This window comes from Halichondria panicea, chromosome 3 (assembly GCF_963675165.1).
Source record: "Halichondria panicea chromosome 3, odHalPani1.1, whole genome shotgun sequence".
NCBI classification, from domain to species: Eukaryota; Metazoa; Porifera; class Demospongiae; order Suberitida; family Halichondriidae; genus Halichondria; species Halichondria panicea.
The window spans coordinates 5,484,176-5,502,437 of record NC_087379.1 but is presented as its reverse complement, the minus strand read 5'-3'; the positions used below and the strand labels follow the sequence as shown (position 1 = coordinate 5,502,437).

General features: G+C 41.4%; 4 protein-coding genes across 6 annotated transcripts in view; 1 reads left to right on the top strand and 3 right to left on the bottom strand.

The window, feature by feature from the left end:
• The first annotated feature begins 66 nt into the window (after window positions 1-66).
• On the top strand, window positions 67-3,778 carry LOC135333715 (uncharacterized). Of its 3 annotated transcripts, none has more exons than XM_064528738.1 (5): window positions 67-675; window positions 730-1,185; window positions 1,346-1,492; window positions 1,548-1,869; window positions 1,921-2,128. In XM_064528738.1, the coding sequence occupies exons 1-5, from the start codon at window positions 295-297 to the stop codon at window positions 1,983-1,985; spliced, it is 1,371 nt and encodes a 456-aa protein (XP_064384808.1). In that variant the 5' UTR covers window positions 67-294; the 3' UTR covers window positions 1,986-2,128. The 3 variants fall into 3 exon arrangements, with proteins under 3 accessions (XP_064384808.1, XP_064384807.1, XP_064384806.1); XM_064528737.1 differs by having other exon boundaries at window positions 1,539-1,869; XM_064528736.1 differs by lacking the exons at window positions 67-675; window positions 730-1,185; window positions 1,346-1,492 and adding exons at window positions 2,358-2,663; window positions 2,720-3,778 and having other exon boundaries at window positions 1,729-1,869; window positions 1,921-2,287.
• An 8-nt stretch (window positions 3,779-3,786) lies between these two features.
• Window positions 3,787-5,487, bottom strand: LOC135333728 (ATP-dependent DNA helicase RecQ-like). The gene is made up of 3 exons (XM_064528756.1): window positions 5,014-5,487; window positions 4,689-4,912; window positions 3,787-4,627 (listed from the first exon to the last, which is right to left on the bottom strand). The coding sequence occupies exons 1-3, from the start codon at window positions 5,275-5,277 to the stop codon at window positions 3,787-3,789; spliced, it is 1,329 nt and encodes a 442-aa protein (XP_064384826.1). The 5' UTR covers window positions 5,278-5,487.
• Window positions 5,488-5,525: 38 nt separating this feature from the next.
• LOC135333670 (uncharacterized) overlaps window positions 5,526-18,262 on the bottom strand; it is a 99,154-nt gene continuing 86,417 nt past the window's right edge. The window contains exon 19 of the mRNA XM_064528678.1: window positions 5,526-5,852. Coding sequence (XP_064384748.1) covers window positions 5,557-5,852 — 296 coding nt within the window. The 3' untranslated portion in view covers window positions 5,526-5,556. The remainder of the gene's footprint in view (window positions 5,853-18,262) is intronic.
• Window positions 13,728-18,262, bottom strand: part of LOC135333045 (serine-rich adhesin for platelets-like) — a 60,901-nt gene continuing 56,366 nt past the window's right edge. Inside the window, exon 18 of the mRNA XM_064527978.1 lies at window positions 13,728-14,106. Coding sequence (XP_064384048.1) covers window positions 13,790-14,106 — 317 coding nt within the window. The 3' untranslated portion in view covers window positions 13,728-13,789. The remainder of the gene's footprint in view (window positions 14,107-18,262) is intronic.

Below are 18,262 nucleotides of genomic sequence, written 5' to 3'. Positions count from 1 at the left end.
TATGAGATAAGTTTTTTGTTCGATCTTAAAAACATCTGCCGTAATCGGATCGCTGGCTATACCTAGTTGGGCGGAGCCCGACCGTCCCTGACGGGAGGTCGGGTTGCAAGCCTATCTGAGATTTGTTCTACGTGTGTTTTTGTAACAAGTATGAATATCATTAATTTTCAAGTGGGTGTTAAACCACCTTAACCGCGCAACACCCGCTGAATGAGTGCACATGTGAATTAGAGATTGCTCTTAGAAAACTGAAGACAAGCTAGTAGGGATAGATGATCTACACCACTCTGAGTAATGTATTGCCTTGGATGTGGCAGTGACATAGCTGATAAACTGAAGGACAGCCGGAATGTGAACACCTCAAGCTCTGAAAACGTTGCAGCAGTATGGAAAGCATTCTTAGAAAATGAAGACCAGCAGGCTGTTGCAGATGTCGACAGCATCCTCAATGGTGGAGACAGCCAAAGAGTGCCCAAGATGTGCAAGAATTGCTTCTATTCTTACAATAGGTACACCAAACTTCATGACAAACTCCAAGAAAACATTAGAAAGGCCGCTGATGTTTTGGAACTACAACTCCCACTGCCAAAGAAACGTAAGCTTGATAGTTCACTGTCTTGGCAAACAACTAGGGCTCAGCCATCAGGATCTAGCACCCAGTCCCCTGAAGTTGCGGTGGGTGCCATTAATATTCATTTTATAAGTCATTAAGTCTAGTTATTTTTACAGATTAAAGTGTGTTACAAAACTCCAAAAACATTCCTGCTCACTCCTAGCCGAAAACACATAGGAAAAGCTATTGCTCGTAAAAGCAGAAAAAAAGTTGCTATGGAGGCCTTAAAAGACCCAACCACCAGAAAATACTTATTGAAGATGGTCGGGATAGAATTGGCCAAAGAAGTGAAATGTATGTCATCAGAGAGTGCTAACTCTATCTTGCAGAGCCAGAATCCTGATGACCTTAGACAATTCAGCTGGGAAATGCTACTGAACGAGCTCTCTATGTTTGCCCCTGTGTTGAGACAACTCCTGGATTTAGCCACTAACACCAGAGTCCGCCGTTCCAACACTGATGCTGTCATTGGGATGTGTGCAGCCATCCTTATCAACCATCGCAATCCAAAGATGAATTTGGTCCAACGAAGCAATGCCCTGGTTCTGTATGCTGGTCACAGCTCAAAGCAGGTGATTAAAACGTTCCCACGCCAAGTTGTCTAAAAGAACGCTATAGATTGCCATTTTCACTTAATTTCAAATCTGCCCGGGAACGAGGCTATAGTATAATTATAATTACCGATATACAGACTGAGATTACTTTGTTTGCGAACGGTCGTATACTGTATAGGTCTATCAGCGACTACAGAGGTTAAATGTGACTGTATCACACTCTTCTGTGATTCGAATGCTAGACAAAGTTGGCGAAGGGTTTGATGCTCAGGTTAAGGAATGGAGAGATCGCCTTGTATCCACACTGGACAGTGGCAATGAAATTGTAAGAAATTTGTAATTATTAATTCTTTTTAAAAAATATTATACAGCAAATTCAGAGAGCCCCCTGGATCACTTGTGAGAATGACGATATTGATCGGCCCACAGCATCCACCAGTGATGATTCGGACACGGACTCAGATTCTGACTCATCGTGGAAGAATTACTCACCCATCACCTCTGGGTCAGAAGACGAAGGTGATGATGATCTCAGGAGCAACTCCTCTTCAAGTGATGTGAGTAATTTTGACAGCAGTGATGAAGAAGATACTCCAAGTAACCTTCCTACTTCTGGACCTCTTCACCAGGGCTCAACTTCTAACGCACCACAAACTGGAAATATGGCAGGCGTCACATCCAATAAACACACTAAGCAGCAAGGTGCACATGCATGCATTATGTATACTTTTTACTTTGTGTTTTTGCATATAGATCATCCAACAATGTACCATTTGGTTGGTGATAATGTGGACAAAGGAATAAAACAGCGGATATGAGAGTTGGTACCAGTAAGCCGGATGATATTCACTACTTCCACTCCTATGCTGTCGGTGACCGAATTGACTTCATGAATCTCAGTGACCAAGTTATTCCGACTCTACAGCAAAATTCTGAACAAGTTGCTGTTTCCTTATTACCAACATCTGACGATGATCTCGCTCTTCGTAACAACATGTGTATTCTCATGTCCAGAATCCTCTACGAAAACATGGGATTCTTCAATCTAGCTTTTGATGGTGTCGTAGATTGGCACATCAAGCATCAATTCTATGACGAGATGTCAACAAAGTCAAAAGTGGTTAGTAAGACATTTTATTGTGCTTAAACAGGTTTTTTAATCTTAACTACAATTTTCACACATTCATTAGCACCCTCTCGGAATTCTACCTAAAGACGAAAACAAAACCGAGCACATGATTGACATAATGTCTGATTTACAGCAATATGTTCCTATGGTGGAGATGGTCAAGGACTTCTATATTCCAACTATAGCCAGGACTGTGCCAGTGGTGACTGCTCGAGCTTATCTCTTACAGTTTGCAGGGGACCAAAAGACTGCGGCTAGGGCGAGAGGAGCACAGAAGGCCAAAGTGAATGAAGTGTCTCCTTCCGGCCAACTGGTTGGATTAGTCCCTGTTGCAACTGATTGGCACACAAAAGTGATATTGTTGAATGTAAGGTGCTAATATTTATATATAGGGTTTGTAAATATTCACCTCTTTCGATACAGGTTATCTGGAAGTTTTTCTACTCTTACAATTCATCAGGAGACCATGGTACACTCTACCAGATCCGCAACAAGCTGAATCGCACAAATGTGGTGAAGAGTCCCAAAAAAGATGTCAATGCCTGTGAAGACTTCATTGAGATAGTGACTGACAGTCTTGTTGTTGTTGCCGCTCTTGCTACCTTTCAACTAAAGTCTGCAAATGACACCCCTGTTGAATCCTTCCTTCCGACGGATATTTGGACTCTGTCTGACAGTGAGAGACGCGAGTGCTTGATAAAGCTCTGTGAAAAGGTCTATGACAAATTCGTGCATTTCAGCTACAACACGAGTGTGAGAGTGTTAACAGGTGATGATCAAGTGTGTGAGTACTCAGTGCAGCTGTTGCGTCTTGGATGCTTCTACATGGAGTTCAAAGATGCTATTAGGGAAGGTGATGGTGAGCGTGTGTTGAGGTGCTGGAAGTACATGATACCCATATTTTCGGCTTCTGGGAACAGGAACTACGCTTGCGAGGCAGCAAACCTCCTTTTACAACACAAGTACACACTTTCCCCTAGATTGTCAGCACAGCTTATGTGGAGTCGTTTTGTGAATACCACTGGCCGACCTGGGAAGAACATTCCTGTAGACCTACACATGGAGCACCTAAATAAGATAGCTAAAGGCGCTATTCGATTTCAGGGCTCCAATCGATCAATAAAAGCGATTAAACGAATTGGCAGAGCAATTGGGACACTTTCTCCAATGCTTGACAACTTTGACTCTGTCAACCATGTTACTACTACATCCAGCAGACAAAGAAAGCCTAATTCACAGAAGGACATCCATGTGGTAGTCAATGAACTTGTAGAAAGTCAATCATTTGTTATAATACGCAAGGGAAGAAAGCATCGTAAATTTCCCCATCCAAAGGATGTTTTGAATGGCAAAGAGAAGAAAACAATCGTTGACTGGCTTATGAGTAAATTGCCTACCTCCTTTTGATTGAACCTTGGACTTTACTCAAAACTTATTATTTTATTGGCCTCATGCTTCAATTCATTATTTTGTTGATCAACATTAATTGATTAGTTGTTGAATAACAGAAATGAATGAAGATTTGCTTTACAATAACCACAAACACAAGAATGTGCACATATATCACAGCACATGCACTTAAAGACAATACTAATGGGACTACTGTAGTTATCCATATTTCCAAAAAGGGCATCTCGTCTACACAGAGTCATGTTGGACACATACGTCTTAATTTCATCATCAACAGGGTGGTATGTTCTCGACTTCAACAGGGTGGCCATTGATGTTTTACCATCCCTTCCAGCCCGTCCAGTCTCTTGCAAATAGCTACTAATATCATCACATAGCCCCACATGAACAATTTGCCTGACATCGGGACAATCAACACCCATCCCAAAGGCTACAGTTGCAACAACAATCCTCAGATTTCCATCAATTTTAAATAAACGTAAAATTTGCGACTTGTGATTGGAGTCCGTCACACTGGTAAACATGTCAACCAAACGGAATTCTGGGATATCAGGTGCATCTTCTGGAATGGTAAACGCTGATCCTAGATGATACTTCAGAAAAATGTATATGTCTGCACACATTCCAAATGACTGTCCATAGATGATGGTCTTTGGAAATTTAGAACTTTGTACCTTGAGTTTGTCAGCCAATGCTCTGAACGTTTCTTCCACACTCTTAAATGACCCCACTGAATAGATCAGATTTGGTTTAGTTGGGCACCTTGTGAGAACGTATGGGTTCCTTAACCCTATTGCACGACTCACTGCTAAACGGTCACTTCGAGTGGCAGTCGCTGTCAGAGCCATCACACGTACAGCTGGTGGAATTAGGCTGCGTACTTCACCAATTCGTTTCAGTACATGACGGAAAGTGTCACCCCTAAATATTCAGAATGAAGGGTTAATCACAGCACACGAACGTAAAGTACCATAAACCTTACCATTTCTTAACACAATGAGCCTCATCAATCACGAATGCTTTGAGCCTATTTGCATACACCTCCGCTTGTATGACTCTTCTCCACCTATTATTAATAATTATCATCTCAGGTGTGAAAAACACCAACTGGTACTCTCCCCGCTCAACTCCAGACTGAATTCTGCTGTCAGTAATTTCACCAGAGATGTAGGTACTGGAGAGACCTTTACTCAAATACGTTGCTACCTGCATGCATGTATAATGTGCAGATCATCTTGAAACCTTCATCATGCACACATCTATTTAAGTACTACAATTAACAACAACTTACACCATTTAGAATCTACCTGGTCTTTCATGATGGCTAAAAGAGGAGTCACAACCACCACAATTGAATGCCCTACTTCCTCCTTCAAGATCTTGTCAAGGGCTACTGGCAAGCAGGCATAACACAAGCTCTTTCCAAAGCCGGTTGGAAGAACAGCAAACACATCTCGACCTTCAATAAAAGCCAGAACTATATCAACTTGTTCAGGCTTCATGACAGGGTAGCCCAACTCTTTGGAAGCCTCAATGACACACTCCCTAATAAACTCTGATCTCTCCATCATCAACTAGCTCTGGTCTACTATTACTGCGTTGCGGTTGCACTGCACAGCATTGTGGTGTTGCACTTAAGAGAGTAATTAACTGGGTGTGGTAATGGTCTAGAATCTGCAATCTGATTGGGCGCCACTATAGTGGCGCTAGAACAAATCCCAGATAGGCTTGCAACCCGACCTCCCGTCAGGGACGGTCGGGCTCCGCCCAACTAGGCTATACCTTAAGTACAAAAAAAGAATGATGGTATGCACAATTATAATTTTGCATGTACGTTACGTGTAGACAAACTACATGTACTTGCTATCTAATTGTGTGACCAAGTCAGTGTGTAGTGGGTTGAGTCTGAGAGTGGAGACAAACTTGTGGTACTTGTGGGGGTGGTGTTTGACCACACCCAGCAGGGCAGTGTACAGTCTGGTGGCTTTGTCAGCATTGATCTCGTTCAGCTGGTTAGTCTCTTGTAACACACGCTCAGTGATGAGTCCGACTGACAGAAAACGAACAGCTAGGGCTTTGGGCTCATGGGAGAGTGACTGGACTATCTTCTCACTGCAGCTCACCAACACACTGTAGCCAGCGTTACCTGCAGGAGAGAGGAAATAGTTAGAGCATGATACGCCCACACACTGGAGAATAATTATATAAGTAATACCAGGAGCCCATAAAGAAAAGGAGCGGCCAACTTCAACGTACACTCGGGGATCACATCTCGTAATTGCCGGTGAAACCGCACTTCCTTGTATGGAAGCGACTAAGTGCTTGCAAACCGCATCCCTGCATTGCATATAACACACCCTATCGACTACTGCAGGCTTATCGAGCAGCCGTAAAACAAGAGCTAACAGAGATGCTAGATCATGGAATTATCGAACCGTCATCCAGCGACTGGGCATCACCGATAGTTTTGGTTGGAAAGAAAGATGGAACTTTGAGATTATGCGTGGACTATCGAAAGTTGAACAGTGTGTCGAATGGATGCATATCCAATGCCTAGAATTGAGGAACTGCTGGATAATCTAGGAGAGGCCAAGTTTATCAGTACCCTGGACTTGTCACGTGGCTATTGGCAAGTACCTGTGGAACCGGCGGCACAGGCAAAGACAGCGTTTACCACACCCTTTGGTTTGTTTCAGTTTCGGAGGATGCCATTTGGCTTACAAGGTGCTCCAGCCACGTTCCAGCGGATGGTCGACAAACTCCTGGATGGTCTGCAGCATTGTGCAAATGCTTACTTGGATGACATTGTGATATACAGTGGAACCTGGCAGGATCATGTCCAACACCTGGCCCTTGTACTGGATCGAATTCAAGCTGCTGGCCTCACTGCAAAGCCCAAAAAATGCCAATTTGGAACAAAGCAGTGTGTATATTTGGGGTTTGTTGTGGGCAATGGAACAGTGCAACCTGAACACCCGAAGATAGCTGCAATTGAAAACTTTGAAAAGCCGAAAACGAAGAAGGCCGTACGCACATTCCTCGGAATGACGGGATATTATCGTAAATTTATTCCTGATTATTCTACGGTCGCTTGTTCCCTTACAGATTTAACACGAGGAAAAGCTCTCTCTCAGGTGAAATGGACCGCAGACTGTGAAACAGCATTTCAACACCTTAAAAAATGCTTGTGCTCAAAACCAATACTCCGGAGCCCAGACTTTAGCCGTGAATTCATCTTACAGACTGATGCGTCAGACAGAGGAGTTGGAGCAGTACTTAGCCAAAAGGATGATGAGGGTAACGAACACCCTACTGCTTACTTTAGTCGCAAACTGTTGGAACGGGAACAAAAATACTTAACTATAGAGAAAGAATGTTTGGCGATTAAATTGGGAGTTGGTGCATTTCGAACCTACTTACTAGGCCGACCCTTTACAATTCAGACTGACCATCGTTCCCTAGAATGGCTGGACCGGATCAAAGAGAACAATGCGAGATTAACACGATGGAGTTTGTTCCTGCAGCCGTGCCAATACACAGTGAAATATCGACAAGGGAAAAGCAACGGGAATGCAGACGCTCTTTCCCGAGGGCCGTCACCGACAATAAACAAGTTTATTGCAGGAGAGGTGGGTAGGAGTGTGAAAGACTATGTTTCTTAGTTGGTTATTGTTTGTGCTTTTGTTCGTTATTGTATAGGGTTACTTTTGTGTTCATGTATGCCAGGCAAGGATTCTTGCCTTAGCTTGATTTAGCTTGATTATAGCTGTTATAGTGTTAAATAGACTACATTTACTTATTTGGTATGTTGTGCAATAGTATACGACTGTACACCCAAGGTGTTAATCCCTCTCTCCTGCCCTGTAAGATCCCGTCAAACCAGTTTTAGAACCTGACAAACAGGAAGTGTTCAGGAGTGTATAAAAAGACAGTGTGTTAGATTTTGAGTTTTAGTTGTTTTTGTGATGTTGAAGTTTATGCGATGTTGTGGAATTGATGTTGATTGTTGAATTGAATTGTGAGAACTTAATAGTCTAGAAGTGGATCTTTTACAAAGAAGCAAGATCAGGCTCCAAAACTTATAGCCAAAGTACCAAAAAGGGCCAAATCTATGAAATCAAAATCAACACGGTCCGCAATGATGAGCGACAGCGACATAGACACAGAAAGTATAGCTAGTGTTACAAGAAAGAACATTGCTATGTGGATTGGGAAACAACAATCAAAGCTTCAGGACTTGAAAGAGAATGATTACTTCACCATATTTGTCTCATATGTTCGCAAAAGCCATGATTTATCTGCTTCTGTGAAGTGTCATGCTTGCAATTCGAGAACTCAGCTGCAGCGAAGTGCAGTTAACACCTCAACCTTTGCTATATCTAACTGGACCAGACACATTAAGAATTGCTCTATGCTGCATAGTCACCCTGGTTCCAGAACCAGACCTATCTATTCTTATCTTTCGCCTCCTCTCTCTTCTAGTACAGCTCGCACCTCTGGAAGAGAGACATTTGAACAGAATTCCCAGCTGCCTTTGACTGGTGATAACGGAGACGTAGCTAGTGGTGGGAATGAAGTGGCTAACAAGCCATTGGAAGATTCAGCAGATGTAGGACCAAACATTCCCAATGCTACACTGGACACTCAGGGTATTGCGGGAGATAACCATACTGGTTTATTGTTAGAAGAGTCTGTTCCTGATAAAGTGGCTGACCAAAACCAAAACCAAAACGAGTCTGAGCAGATTTTTCCTGAGGCCCCTCTCTTGAGAAGAGAGAGGCAATTTTAGATTCAAATTCTCGTTTAAGCAGACAAATGAGGGCACTTCTTCAAATCAGACTCAATTGGACGACTTTTTCTCTCTTAAGTTGAAGTTATTTGCCTGAAAAATGAGAAGCTTACCAGTTTACTCAAGCAAAGTAATTCAGGCTTCAATTAACTATGAATTGTACAGTCCAATTCTACGGCAAATAACATGTAATGCTGAAAAGAATGCTATAGGAGCTCAAAACATGGATACAGGCATGCTGACATCATAAAGAAATTTGCAACAGCCTTGTTTATCTACTCAGGCCCCCTAGCCTACGACTTTCTGCAGCAAAATTTGTCTCAAGCTTTGCCATCTCTGAGAACAGTGCGTCGACTCGTTTACAGTGAGTATAAGCCGATAACTGAAGGAGAATTTCGTTTTGACGAATTGGAAGCATACCTTAATAAACACAATGCACCTAAAGTAATATCTCTTGGAGAAGATGCTACAAGAGTTGTATCTCGAGTGGAATATGACAGTGAGACTGATCGGTGTGTTGGCTTTGTTCTATACCCTCCAGCAAGAATGGCACGCTTAAAGCCGACTCATTTTTAGCTGTCTCATTCGAAGCAATTGAGAGAATGTTTTCTACCGCCACAATTGCTAATTATAATATTATGCAATTATAATATTATGCTTATGTGTACATGGCCAAACCTCTGAGTACATGTAATGTCCCAGCTTTTTGTCTGTCATGTTTTGGTACTGATAACAAATTCACAACGGAAGAAATTGTACTACGCTGGAAGTACATTTTAGATGAGTGTCAGCAGCGAGGAATCACGGTGCTAACAATCAGCTCAGATGGAGACACTCGTCTTTTGACTGGTATGCGGATGTGCAGTGGCCTTAATGTCACCAACGTGAGTAAGCTACATGTATATCTAATGTCATACCAAAATCAGAGGTTCTGTCTAATTGGCATTCTTGGTTCTCCTTGAAACAACCCACATCTGTAGCCTTGATTCAAAACACTGTACACATAGCAGTTAAGTTAAAGTGCCGGTTGCTTAAACCATCAATTGTACTTCCAATGAGAAGTTTTGTTGCAGGTGCACCTCACCTTCGTATTCTACAATTAACGGTTGGCAAAGATATTCACGGCCTAAGAGAAAGAGATGTAGATCACAAAGATAAACAAAACTTTGATGCTGTTATGCACATGATTAGAGCTGCCCCATTGTTAGAAAGCATTCCAGATTCTGTGGGCACAAAAACTTACATCGACCTTCTAGAATGTGTTGTGGACAGCTACATCAATAAACTAACTAGTCCAATTGAACGTGTTGAGAAAATTTGGTTTGTCACTTTCTTTCTCCACTATTGGCGTCTATGGATTAAATTACATCCCCTGTACAATCTGACAGACAATTTCATTACTTTTAATGCACATACTTATGTGCATTGAATTGAACGCTCATTCTTTGATAACGATCATTCGAACAATCAGAGATACACTTAAGCAATCAGAGTACTTTCTTCCTAGCAGTTTTGGATCACAATCATGTGAATCGAAAGATTGTTTAGATCTGCACGGAGTATGTTAAGTGTATTTTCTACATTTATCAATTTTGGCATGCTTGGATTGCTGAGACGCATTCACCGTCTCCAAGTTCAGGCCATCATCCAAGCAGAGTCTTCCACAACTGATATAGTTTTTCCACAGCTGAAAAAGCACAATGCCAAAGATGGAGACACCTCTATGAAGAGTGTAACTTCACCCCAAACTGTATGTGAGCTTTCAGACTATGACATTGCCGATGCTGTTTAGAGAGCAAAAATAATGGCACGTGGGAGAATTGAGAAACTAGGAATGGCAGATCTGTTGATTGAACATAAACAGTGGGAGGATCAGGCAGATGTGATTGATGATATTGACGTCGTCTTTGGTGACTCTGAGGACAGCTCCGACGATGAATTGGAAAAACGGTCTGAATCCAGCTTAATTCAAGAAATGTGTCTGGATACTGACTTCAGCCATGTTAGGGAAGATGTAGAAAATTTGTCTAAGAACCAACTGATAACTTCAGATTTGAAAGATAAGCTAGATACCCTTCATAGACATCTCACTAAAACCTCAACTTCTAACACCATCTCAACATACGGACCAATACAAGCACCTGAATTTCCAGACATGTGTTCAGAACCCCCACGAAAAAAACCTGCACTGCTTTCTCGAAAACCGTTCGTAGAAGTGCACCCTGGTGTATATATATCAGAAAGACAACTGCATTGTGGTTGTTCCAAGAAGGTGAAAGGGTGTCTTCTGATCGGTTGTTTAGAGTACGGACCAACCAACCTTTCTCTTTAAGCAGTACAATTGTAACAAAGTCACCAGTAACAAACAGCCAATTGCCAACTACCTCCAATGTTATGCACATAGGGGATGTTTATGTGTTCATGGCTGGTGAACATAAGTGGTCTATTGGGAAGATATTGCAGTTTGCCCTAAACCATGCTTAAGAAAAAAAGATTCAGCAATACAAGGGGTCGACAGCAGAGATATCACCAGGCGTTGGTGTGCTGTGTTCATGGTTTGAGGTGCAAAAAGGTTCAACCAGATTGTTTAAGATGTTTGACAATCCTGCTATCACACACACACATACGTACCAACCACAACATATGTTTGCACTCTCAACAATGCCTGTATTGATGAAACAGTCAGCACAATTCAACAAGCACCAAGCACTCTGCTTCGATTCAGTCCTGAGCATCACAAACTAGCAATGGCCCAAGAATTTGTTCTGACCAAAGAATGTGAATGTTTTATAACAGTTCGACAGTAACCATCGACACAAACATAAATTCTGATATTACTCTCATTTCAGACTCAAGTGATTCATCCGAGTCAACTATCTGGAAGAAAATTGATCATTTTCATCTCTACCACCAAGACCACAGTATTCTGCTAAGCCGTAATGCCTGGTTGAACGACAATCATGTAAATTGTGCCCAATACTTGCTAAAAAAGCAATTCACTCATCTGCATGGCCTACGGTGCTCTGTGTTACAACAGTCGCAATATATCAGTCCTCTCTCACAGGAGTCTCTACAAATTTTGCACGTTTCTAGCAACCATTGGATAGCTCTGTCTACACTTCATTGCAGTACCACAGATTTGATTCCCACTGCATGTCTATACAACTCGTTGTATAGGGGAATAAGCATGGACACTCAAACACTTTTGGCCAAGTTTCTAGCAAATGGAACAAGAGACTCAGAGCAACAACTTTCCGTCGCTGTAGCAAATGTGGCACAACAATCAGGCGCTTCAGACTGTGGATTGTTTGCTATCGCTTTTATTACGCATTTAGCACATGGCCTAAACCCCTGCTACTGCAATTTCAAACAAAATGCAATGAGAGAGCATTTCTTGAAATGCATACCAAGCAACCATGACACCCTTTCCGACTAACTCACAAAGAACAGCCAGATTATCGATAACAAAGGAAATAGTGGAGATTCAATTGTATTGCTATTGTAGACTGCCTGATAATGGCTCAAAAATGGTTGAGTGTGAGAGCAGCGGGTGTAAACTGGGAGGCTGGTTTCACCTCAAGTGTGTCAATGCTTTCGAAGTGAAGAAAAACAATAAATGGATCTGTAACAATTGTAGAGGAGTATAATTTTTTATATATTTACAATTCACAATGCAATGCATTTTCATTTCACAGTGTATAGCTACTTTAAATTCATAATAATTATACATAAGCTATACCTATACTATATAGCTATAGACTTATAATTATAGATTCACTATAGCTAGTGAAACCCATAATAACTAGTGTTCAAGCTGGCGCTGTGCTAATGCCTCTCGCCATGATTTGCTTTCGCTCAAAAAGAAGAGAAAGTATAGAAGAGGAAAAAGTGTATAAAATATTCTGTCTAAAACTGACTTGCAATTGTATAATTATGGTATCATTGTTGTGTTTTGTGGCTGCTTATACCAGGACCTCAAGGATCTAGGAAGCAACAAAGAAGAAGATTTTGTTTTCAATTAATTATAAGCGGAAGTGCATAATTATTTCTTAAAGTTAGCTTATCTATATAAAGTCACTGAGAAGAAAAGACTTATTACATGCATCTATTGTTGTATTATGTGGCTTTAATACCAGGACCTCAAGAAAGAAGAAAATTGGATCTGTAGTTCATGCAGTGTATAATTATAATATTTAAGAAGAAAAGACTTGTGTACATACATATTGTTTTCTATAGTAGTGCCAGATCCGGGGAATGAGCGCGCATGCGCATTACATCCATAGGAATAATTAAAGGGTGTGTCCAAAGAGATCAATTTCACAAATGGCTACTGCTAGCTAGCTGTTTTAACAGGTATTTTCTGAGTCTTGTAGCTAACAAAAAGCTAGCGCTTTAGTGCAAGGCTAACTCATATGTTGAATAGAAAGTTTGTGCGGACAGATGATGCTATGAAAGATTCTGAAGAGACTGCAACAGCCTTCAATGTGAGTCAAACTAGCCATAACTCGAGAAAGAAGCTTTAGTTTGCTAATCCACGAATCAAAATCCAAGAGAACGTGGCTAGAAGCCTATAGAAGCTGTTAGTTTTCGTCGCATTGCAACCGTTGAGCAGTTACAGCTGGAACAGACACACAGACACACGTATCCCTCGTGCGGCTACGCCTCGAGGCATAACTAGCTAGCTAGCTATAGATCCACTGCACATCATGCAGGAGAATTTGGAAGAGCTGGACTAATAAGAAGGACAGCTGGTAGAAAAACAGTTTAAACCTGGAACAACATAAACAATGTGTTGCATAGAGACTTTATAGAGCTGTTTTGGGCCCCTGCAGTCCTTGAAATCTTCTAAAATCTTCTGAAATCTCTAAAATCATTAAAATCTTCCGAAATCTTCCAAAATCTCTGAAATCCGTAAAATCTTGTAAAATCTCCCGAATCTCGAGATTTTAAAATCCCGCACACAAATGTTCATAGTGTCGGACCCCTCGATGCTGCCATGCTTGCAACTGGGTTCCATGTGCTATTTCAGCTCCACCCACAGTGCCACGCCCCATATATGGGCGTTTATTGACAAAGACAGAGCTTTTACCCTGGGCGTTTAAACGAGATGGGCGTTATTCAAGGAGGGCGTTTAATCAAGTAAATACGGTATATAGGATTAGTCGAGCGCCGCCGCCCGACTAATATAGGATCAGATCAGTAAAAAACTAAAGGTCATGAGTAATATTAACATTAAAATTCAAGAAAGATATGTAACTTTGAATGACAGTGCGAAAGTACGCACGATCATATAATTATACAAGGTTGTTGACAAAGTACATGTACTTGCTATCAAATTCTCTGACTAAGTCAGTGTGTAGTGGGTTGAGTTTGAGAGTGGAGACAAACTCGTGGTACTTGTGGGGGTGATGATTGATCACACGCAGCAGGGCAGTATACAGTCTGGTGGCCTTCTTTCTCTTGGTCTCATTCAACTCGTTGGTTTTCTCAAGAATGGACACAGTGATGAGCTCAGCTGACAGGAGGTGGAGGGCCAAGGCCTTCAGGTCCTCAGAGAGTGACTGGACTATCTTCTCACTGCAGCTCACCAGCACACTGTAGCCAGCATTATCTGCAAATGAGAGGAAATGGTTAGAGCAAGATATGCGCACACACTGGAGAACAAAGTACATGTATATGTAATGTGAATGAACAAATAGACTCGCTATACATGTACAATACACTGCATAAGGCTTATGACACATGGTACAACTAGAGTACTGAAGTGCTAAACCCTCGCGGCTGCACGTTTTATATTTAACGCCTCACAACCAGAGTGTACGAAAATCAGGTAGGAGCATGGAAACCTATAGAAAGCACCGCAGGTGCTGATGCCTCGGTGGAGATGCCAAAACTACATAACATAAAGCTAAATTTTATACACATGATGAACATTTTTTTATTTGCATGCTGCATGCAAATTCAAAGAGTGGGTAATGATCGACCATGATTGTTGTTAAAAACGATCGATACCAAAGTCCAAGTCTAAACTTAATGGCTGCCATCAGCAGAGCCTTGCAGCTCTCTTCTCACTCTTGCAACTACCAATAGCTAGCGTTCTAGTGCAGAGCTACTACTAAGTAGAGTATCAACACCCGGTAAACAAGTTTGGCTACGTGCTCTTCTGAAAAGGCTGCAAAGGCATTCCAAGTAAGCAAAACTAGGCATAACTCGAGAGAAGCATTATTTTACAAATCCACGAATTAAAATACAAGAAAACATGACTAGAAGAGAAACTCTCACTTGCACTTTATTGATCCTTTAGCAGCTGTAGCAGTCTACACACACACACAAACACACACAAACACACTACCGTATACCTCGCTTGCGCATGCGCACCAAGGCATAATTATATATACAGCTTTATGGCAGCAACTAGATCTAGCAGGAGTAATTTGTATGCTATGACAAGGCTTTGAAAACAGCTGTGGTGCATGGTCAGACATAATTATGTTCTGGGACTATAATTATACAGGATGCTTTATTTGTACAAATAAAGCACCTGACAAGTGGGGGGATGGAGTAGGCTGGCCAAGAAGCCAGGAGTCTCTTGCCATTCATGGCTGCATGTAAGTAATGCAAGGGCGATGTCAATTGCGTGTTTCGAACTATACTATATAGTTTCGAACTATATAGTTTAGCTAGCTAGCATAGCAACGTGCAAGGCAAACTTCTTAGCTTTTGCTCTCTTTTGTTCAACAACGAAGTTCACTAACATTAAAATGCATACATCTCAGAGCTACCCCCATTACTGAATCACATGCATGCCCCCTGATGTAGGTATCATTTGGAAACGAAGAAAATATAATCTCGATTGTCGTGAAGTAGCTAGAGGTATACAGAGTGCCTCTTTATGCTTACAGAGAGAGTATTAAACGTATAGGAAAACTGTGTATCAGATGTATGCGGAGAGTAACGTGACTTCCTGTACCTGTCACAAGCTTGGAATGTGCACACTGACCAATCCAAGTGTGGGTGCATGATGTAATCTATCAAAAAAAGATTGCGTTTTACAGGCAGCAAACAATTCTCATGAATTATTCATTTGGCCTTTGTGTTATTTTGTTGTTAGATAGGTTTTCCTCATGTGACTCAACGCCTAGGCTGCTGAAGAACACTGGCTATCTCCCAAAAATATAAGAGCTAGATATTGCGCGACTGAGATGGCTTTAAAGAATACAAAGTACAAAGCTGTGCTACTCTAATTGGAAAGTTATGGCTCGGTGTAAGCATCAAAGCTTTACGGCAATGAATTGACAGTAGCATATAGTAGTGTATATACACAATTTACAGTACAATTCATTTAGCCTCGAGACCAGGCCATTCGTTATCTGAAAGAACGCCTGGTCAAGTTCTACGTAGAACTCGTGTAATTGGTCCAGGAATTTCATGGACCAGTACTTATACCACACGCACACAACCAGTCATAAATATTGTTACGGCAGAATATTCTACGGAATGACTTATTTAGTACGGTAGGTTCATGTGACCCATAATCGTAATATTTATGACTGATTGTGGGCGTGCACGTCCTGTGCGGTTAATTATAATAAAAAAGTAGCTGTTCTGAAAAGCTACAATGGCATTCCCAGTAAGCAAACCTCGAAAACGAAGCAGATCCACTATTTGCAATCCAAGAAAACCATGGACTTGGAACCTATAAAAGCTCTTACTTGTGCTTCATTTATCATTGAGCAGCTGTAACAGTCTATATTATGCACACAGTCTACAAAAACATAGATGCGCATGCGCACAACTGAGGCATAATTTTTGCAGCACTATATCAAAGAGCTAGTACATAATTATATTATGCAGTACAATGCACTGTATATATGTATACCGTGGCCCAGAAAGTTTATAGAGTTTACCTTCGCTATAGAGGAGAGTACGATTGACCTTTGCTAGTGGACAGTACGATAAACCTTCGCTATAGTAGAGAGTTGACTTTCGCTATATAGTGAGCCCTTAGCTAGTAAAGAAGTTCCTTTTTTCAAGCTCACCTTCTAGCTAGAGACCTTTACCCAGAGGAAGTTGGATAGGGTCAATAGGTCACTAATTGATGATCACGTGCAACAATCAGTTGTACAGTAAATTTGTAAGAGTTTTACCTCTTGCTGCGCCCATATTCTTGTGATAAACAGTGCCTTCCGGTTCCATGTTAGTGCTGCTACAAACGAGTGCATGCATGCTGCAAGCTGCGCTGTGCTAATGCCTCTCGATCGCCATGTTTTGCTTTTGCTCTAGAGTATATAGAAGAGGTAATTATAGTTTGCTTTGTATGTTACATTATTATTGTTGAGTGCAATTGTTGACAATGAATGAATTAAATCCCACACAGTCATTATAGGAGAGGAGCTTAATGGAAATAGAAGCCTATATATCTGATGACTTGATGAAGATCTTCAACGATAGAAGCAACTGCATGACAACGAATAATTAAATAAAAGGGGTTTAGAGAAAGAGTTGTGTATGTATAGATACACAACTCTTTCTCATTGTAGTGTTTTGTTGTTGACGATGCAGGACTTCATGAAAAGAAGAAGAAATTGTAGTCTGTTTCAGCCTCAGGATTTCACACACGTGGGATTGAATGCGCATGCGCAGAAAAAGGGGTGTATCTGCAATAGGTTAAAGTTCGCAATGGCTGCTGCCAGCTTTTTTTCTGACTCACGCAGCCAACAAAAATCTAGCGCTTTAGTGCAAGGCTAACTCATAAGTTGAAGAAACTTTGTGCAAACAGATGATGCTACAAAAGATTCTGAAGAGACTGCAACAAGTAAAATTAGCCATAACTGGAGACAAAGTTTTAGTTCACAAATCTACGAATCAAAACGTTAAGTATACTCCTTACTGTTCCCAGAATGCCTGCTAGCCAGAAAAGAGCTTGGTCAAAGTAGATTCAATTAAGTATTTCATTTACGCTAGTAAAGAAGACGTCATTAACCCGAGGCGCGTGGGCGGCCACAGGTTATAGTAGTCGTTTGGTTTGTTTGTTTGTTTGTTTGTTTGTGACAGGTGAATCTACTCAACTGGATGCCACAGCACTGCGTTTACAGCATGGATAGCCTTCATACAACAAGTTATTAATTTTAATAGTGGCAGAATTTCATGTTAAACCTTCGTTGTCAAATAAAAACGAGCAAAAGCTAAGAAGCTTGTGACTGGGTCTGCTTACCTGGATGCTCTAGCACTGCGTTTACAGCATGGGTAGCCTCCACACAACAAGTCAGTACTTCTAATAGTGGCAGCTTTCGGTGTTAAAGCTTTGTTGTCTAATAAAAGCGAGCAAAATGTAGCTTGAACAGAACTTGCACATGCGTTACTTATAACTGAAGTGATCCTGTACCAGGTCCAGAAACAATGGAACAGGGTCACTAAAGTAGAAAGCTGTATATACCAGGAACAATGGGACAGGGTCACTAAAGTAGAAAGCTTGCTTTAGCTGACAGGGATCCATGCAGGACCTGGAGCCATACTTCTCTGAGACTCCAGGCTTCTTTGCTGTGATCCTAATCCAATCTATCTATAGTACTACTACCTGTTCTCAAATGTTTCAGCATGCCTCCAGTCTGGTTTAGTTTTATTGCTCCTGAGTTGCTGTGCAAGTCATGCATGATGATGATAGCAACATCACTATATGCACTGCATTATATCAGTCTTCTGGTTTCTTTATAATCATGTCACCAGCCGAGGGTTTGCACTTTAGTGCTCTAGTTATTAACTTTTGG

Bases quoted from the DNA above. Each gene is read 5' to 3' on its own strand.
- LOC135333728 (XM_064528756.1), bottom strand. From the start codon at position 5,277: ATGATGGAGAGATCAGAGTTTATTAGGGAGTGTGTCATTGAGGCTTCC. The intron at 4,913-5,013 runs GTAGATTCTAAA...ACATGCATGCAG, and splicing joins TAGCCATCATGAAAGACCAG to GTAGCAACGTATTTGAGTAA. The intron at 4,628-4,688 runs GTAAGGTTTATG...CTGAATATTTAG, and splicing joins GCTCATTGTGTTAAGAAATG to GGGTGACACTTTCCGTCATG.
- LOC135333715 (XM_064528736.1), top strand. From the start codon at position 1,982: ATGAGAGTTGGTACCAGTAAGCCGGATGATATTCACTACTTCCACTCC. The intron at 2,288-2,357 runs GTTAGTAAGACA...CACATTCATTAG, and splicing joins TGTCAACAAAGTCAAAAGTG to CACCCTCTCGGAATTCTACC. The intron at 2,664-2,719 runs GTAAGGTGCTAA...CTTTCGATACAG, and splicing joins CAAAAGTGATATTGTTGAAT to GTTATCTGGAAGTTTTTCTA.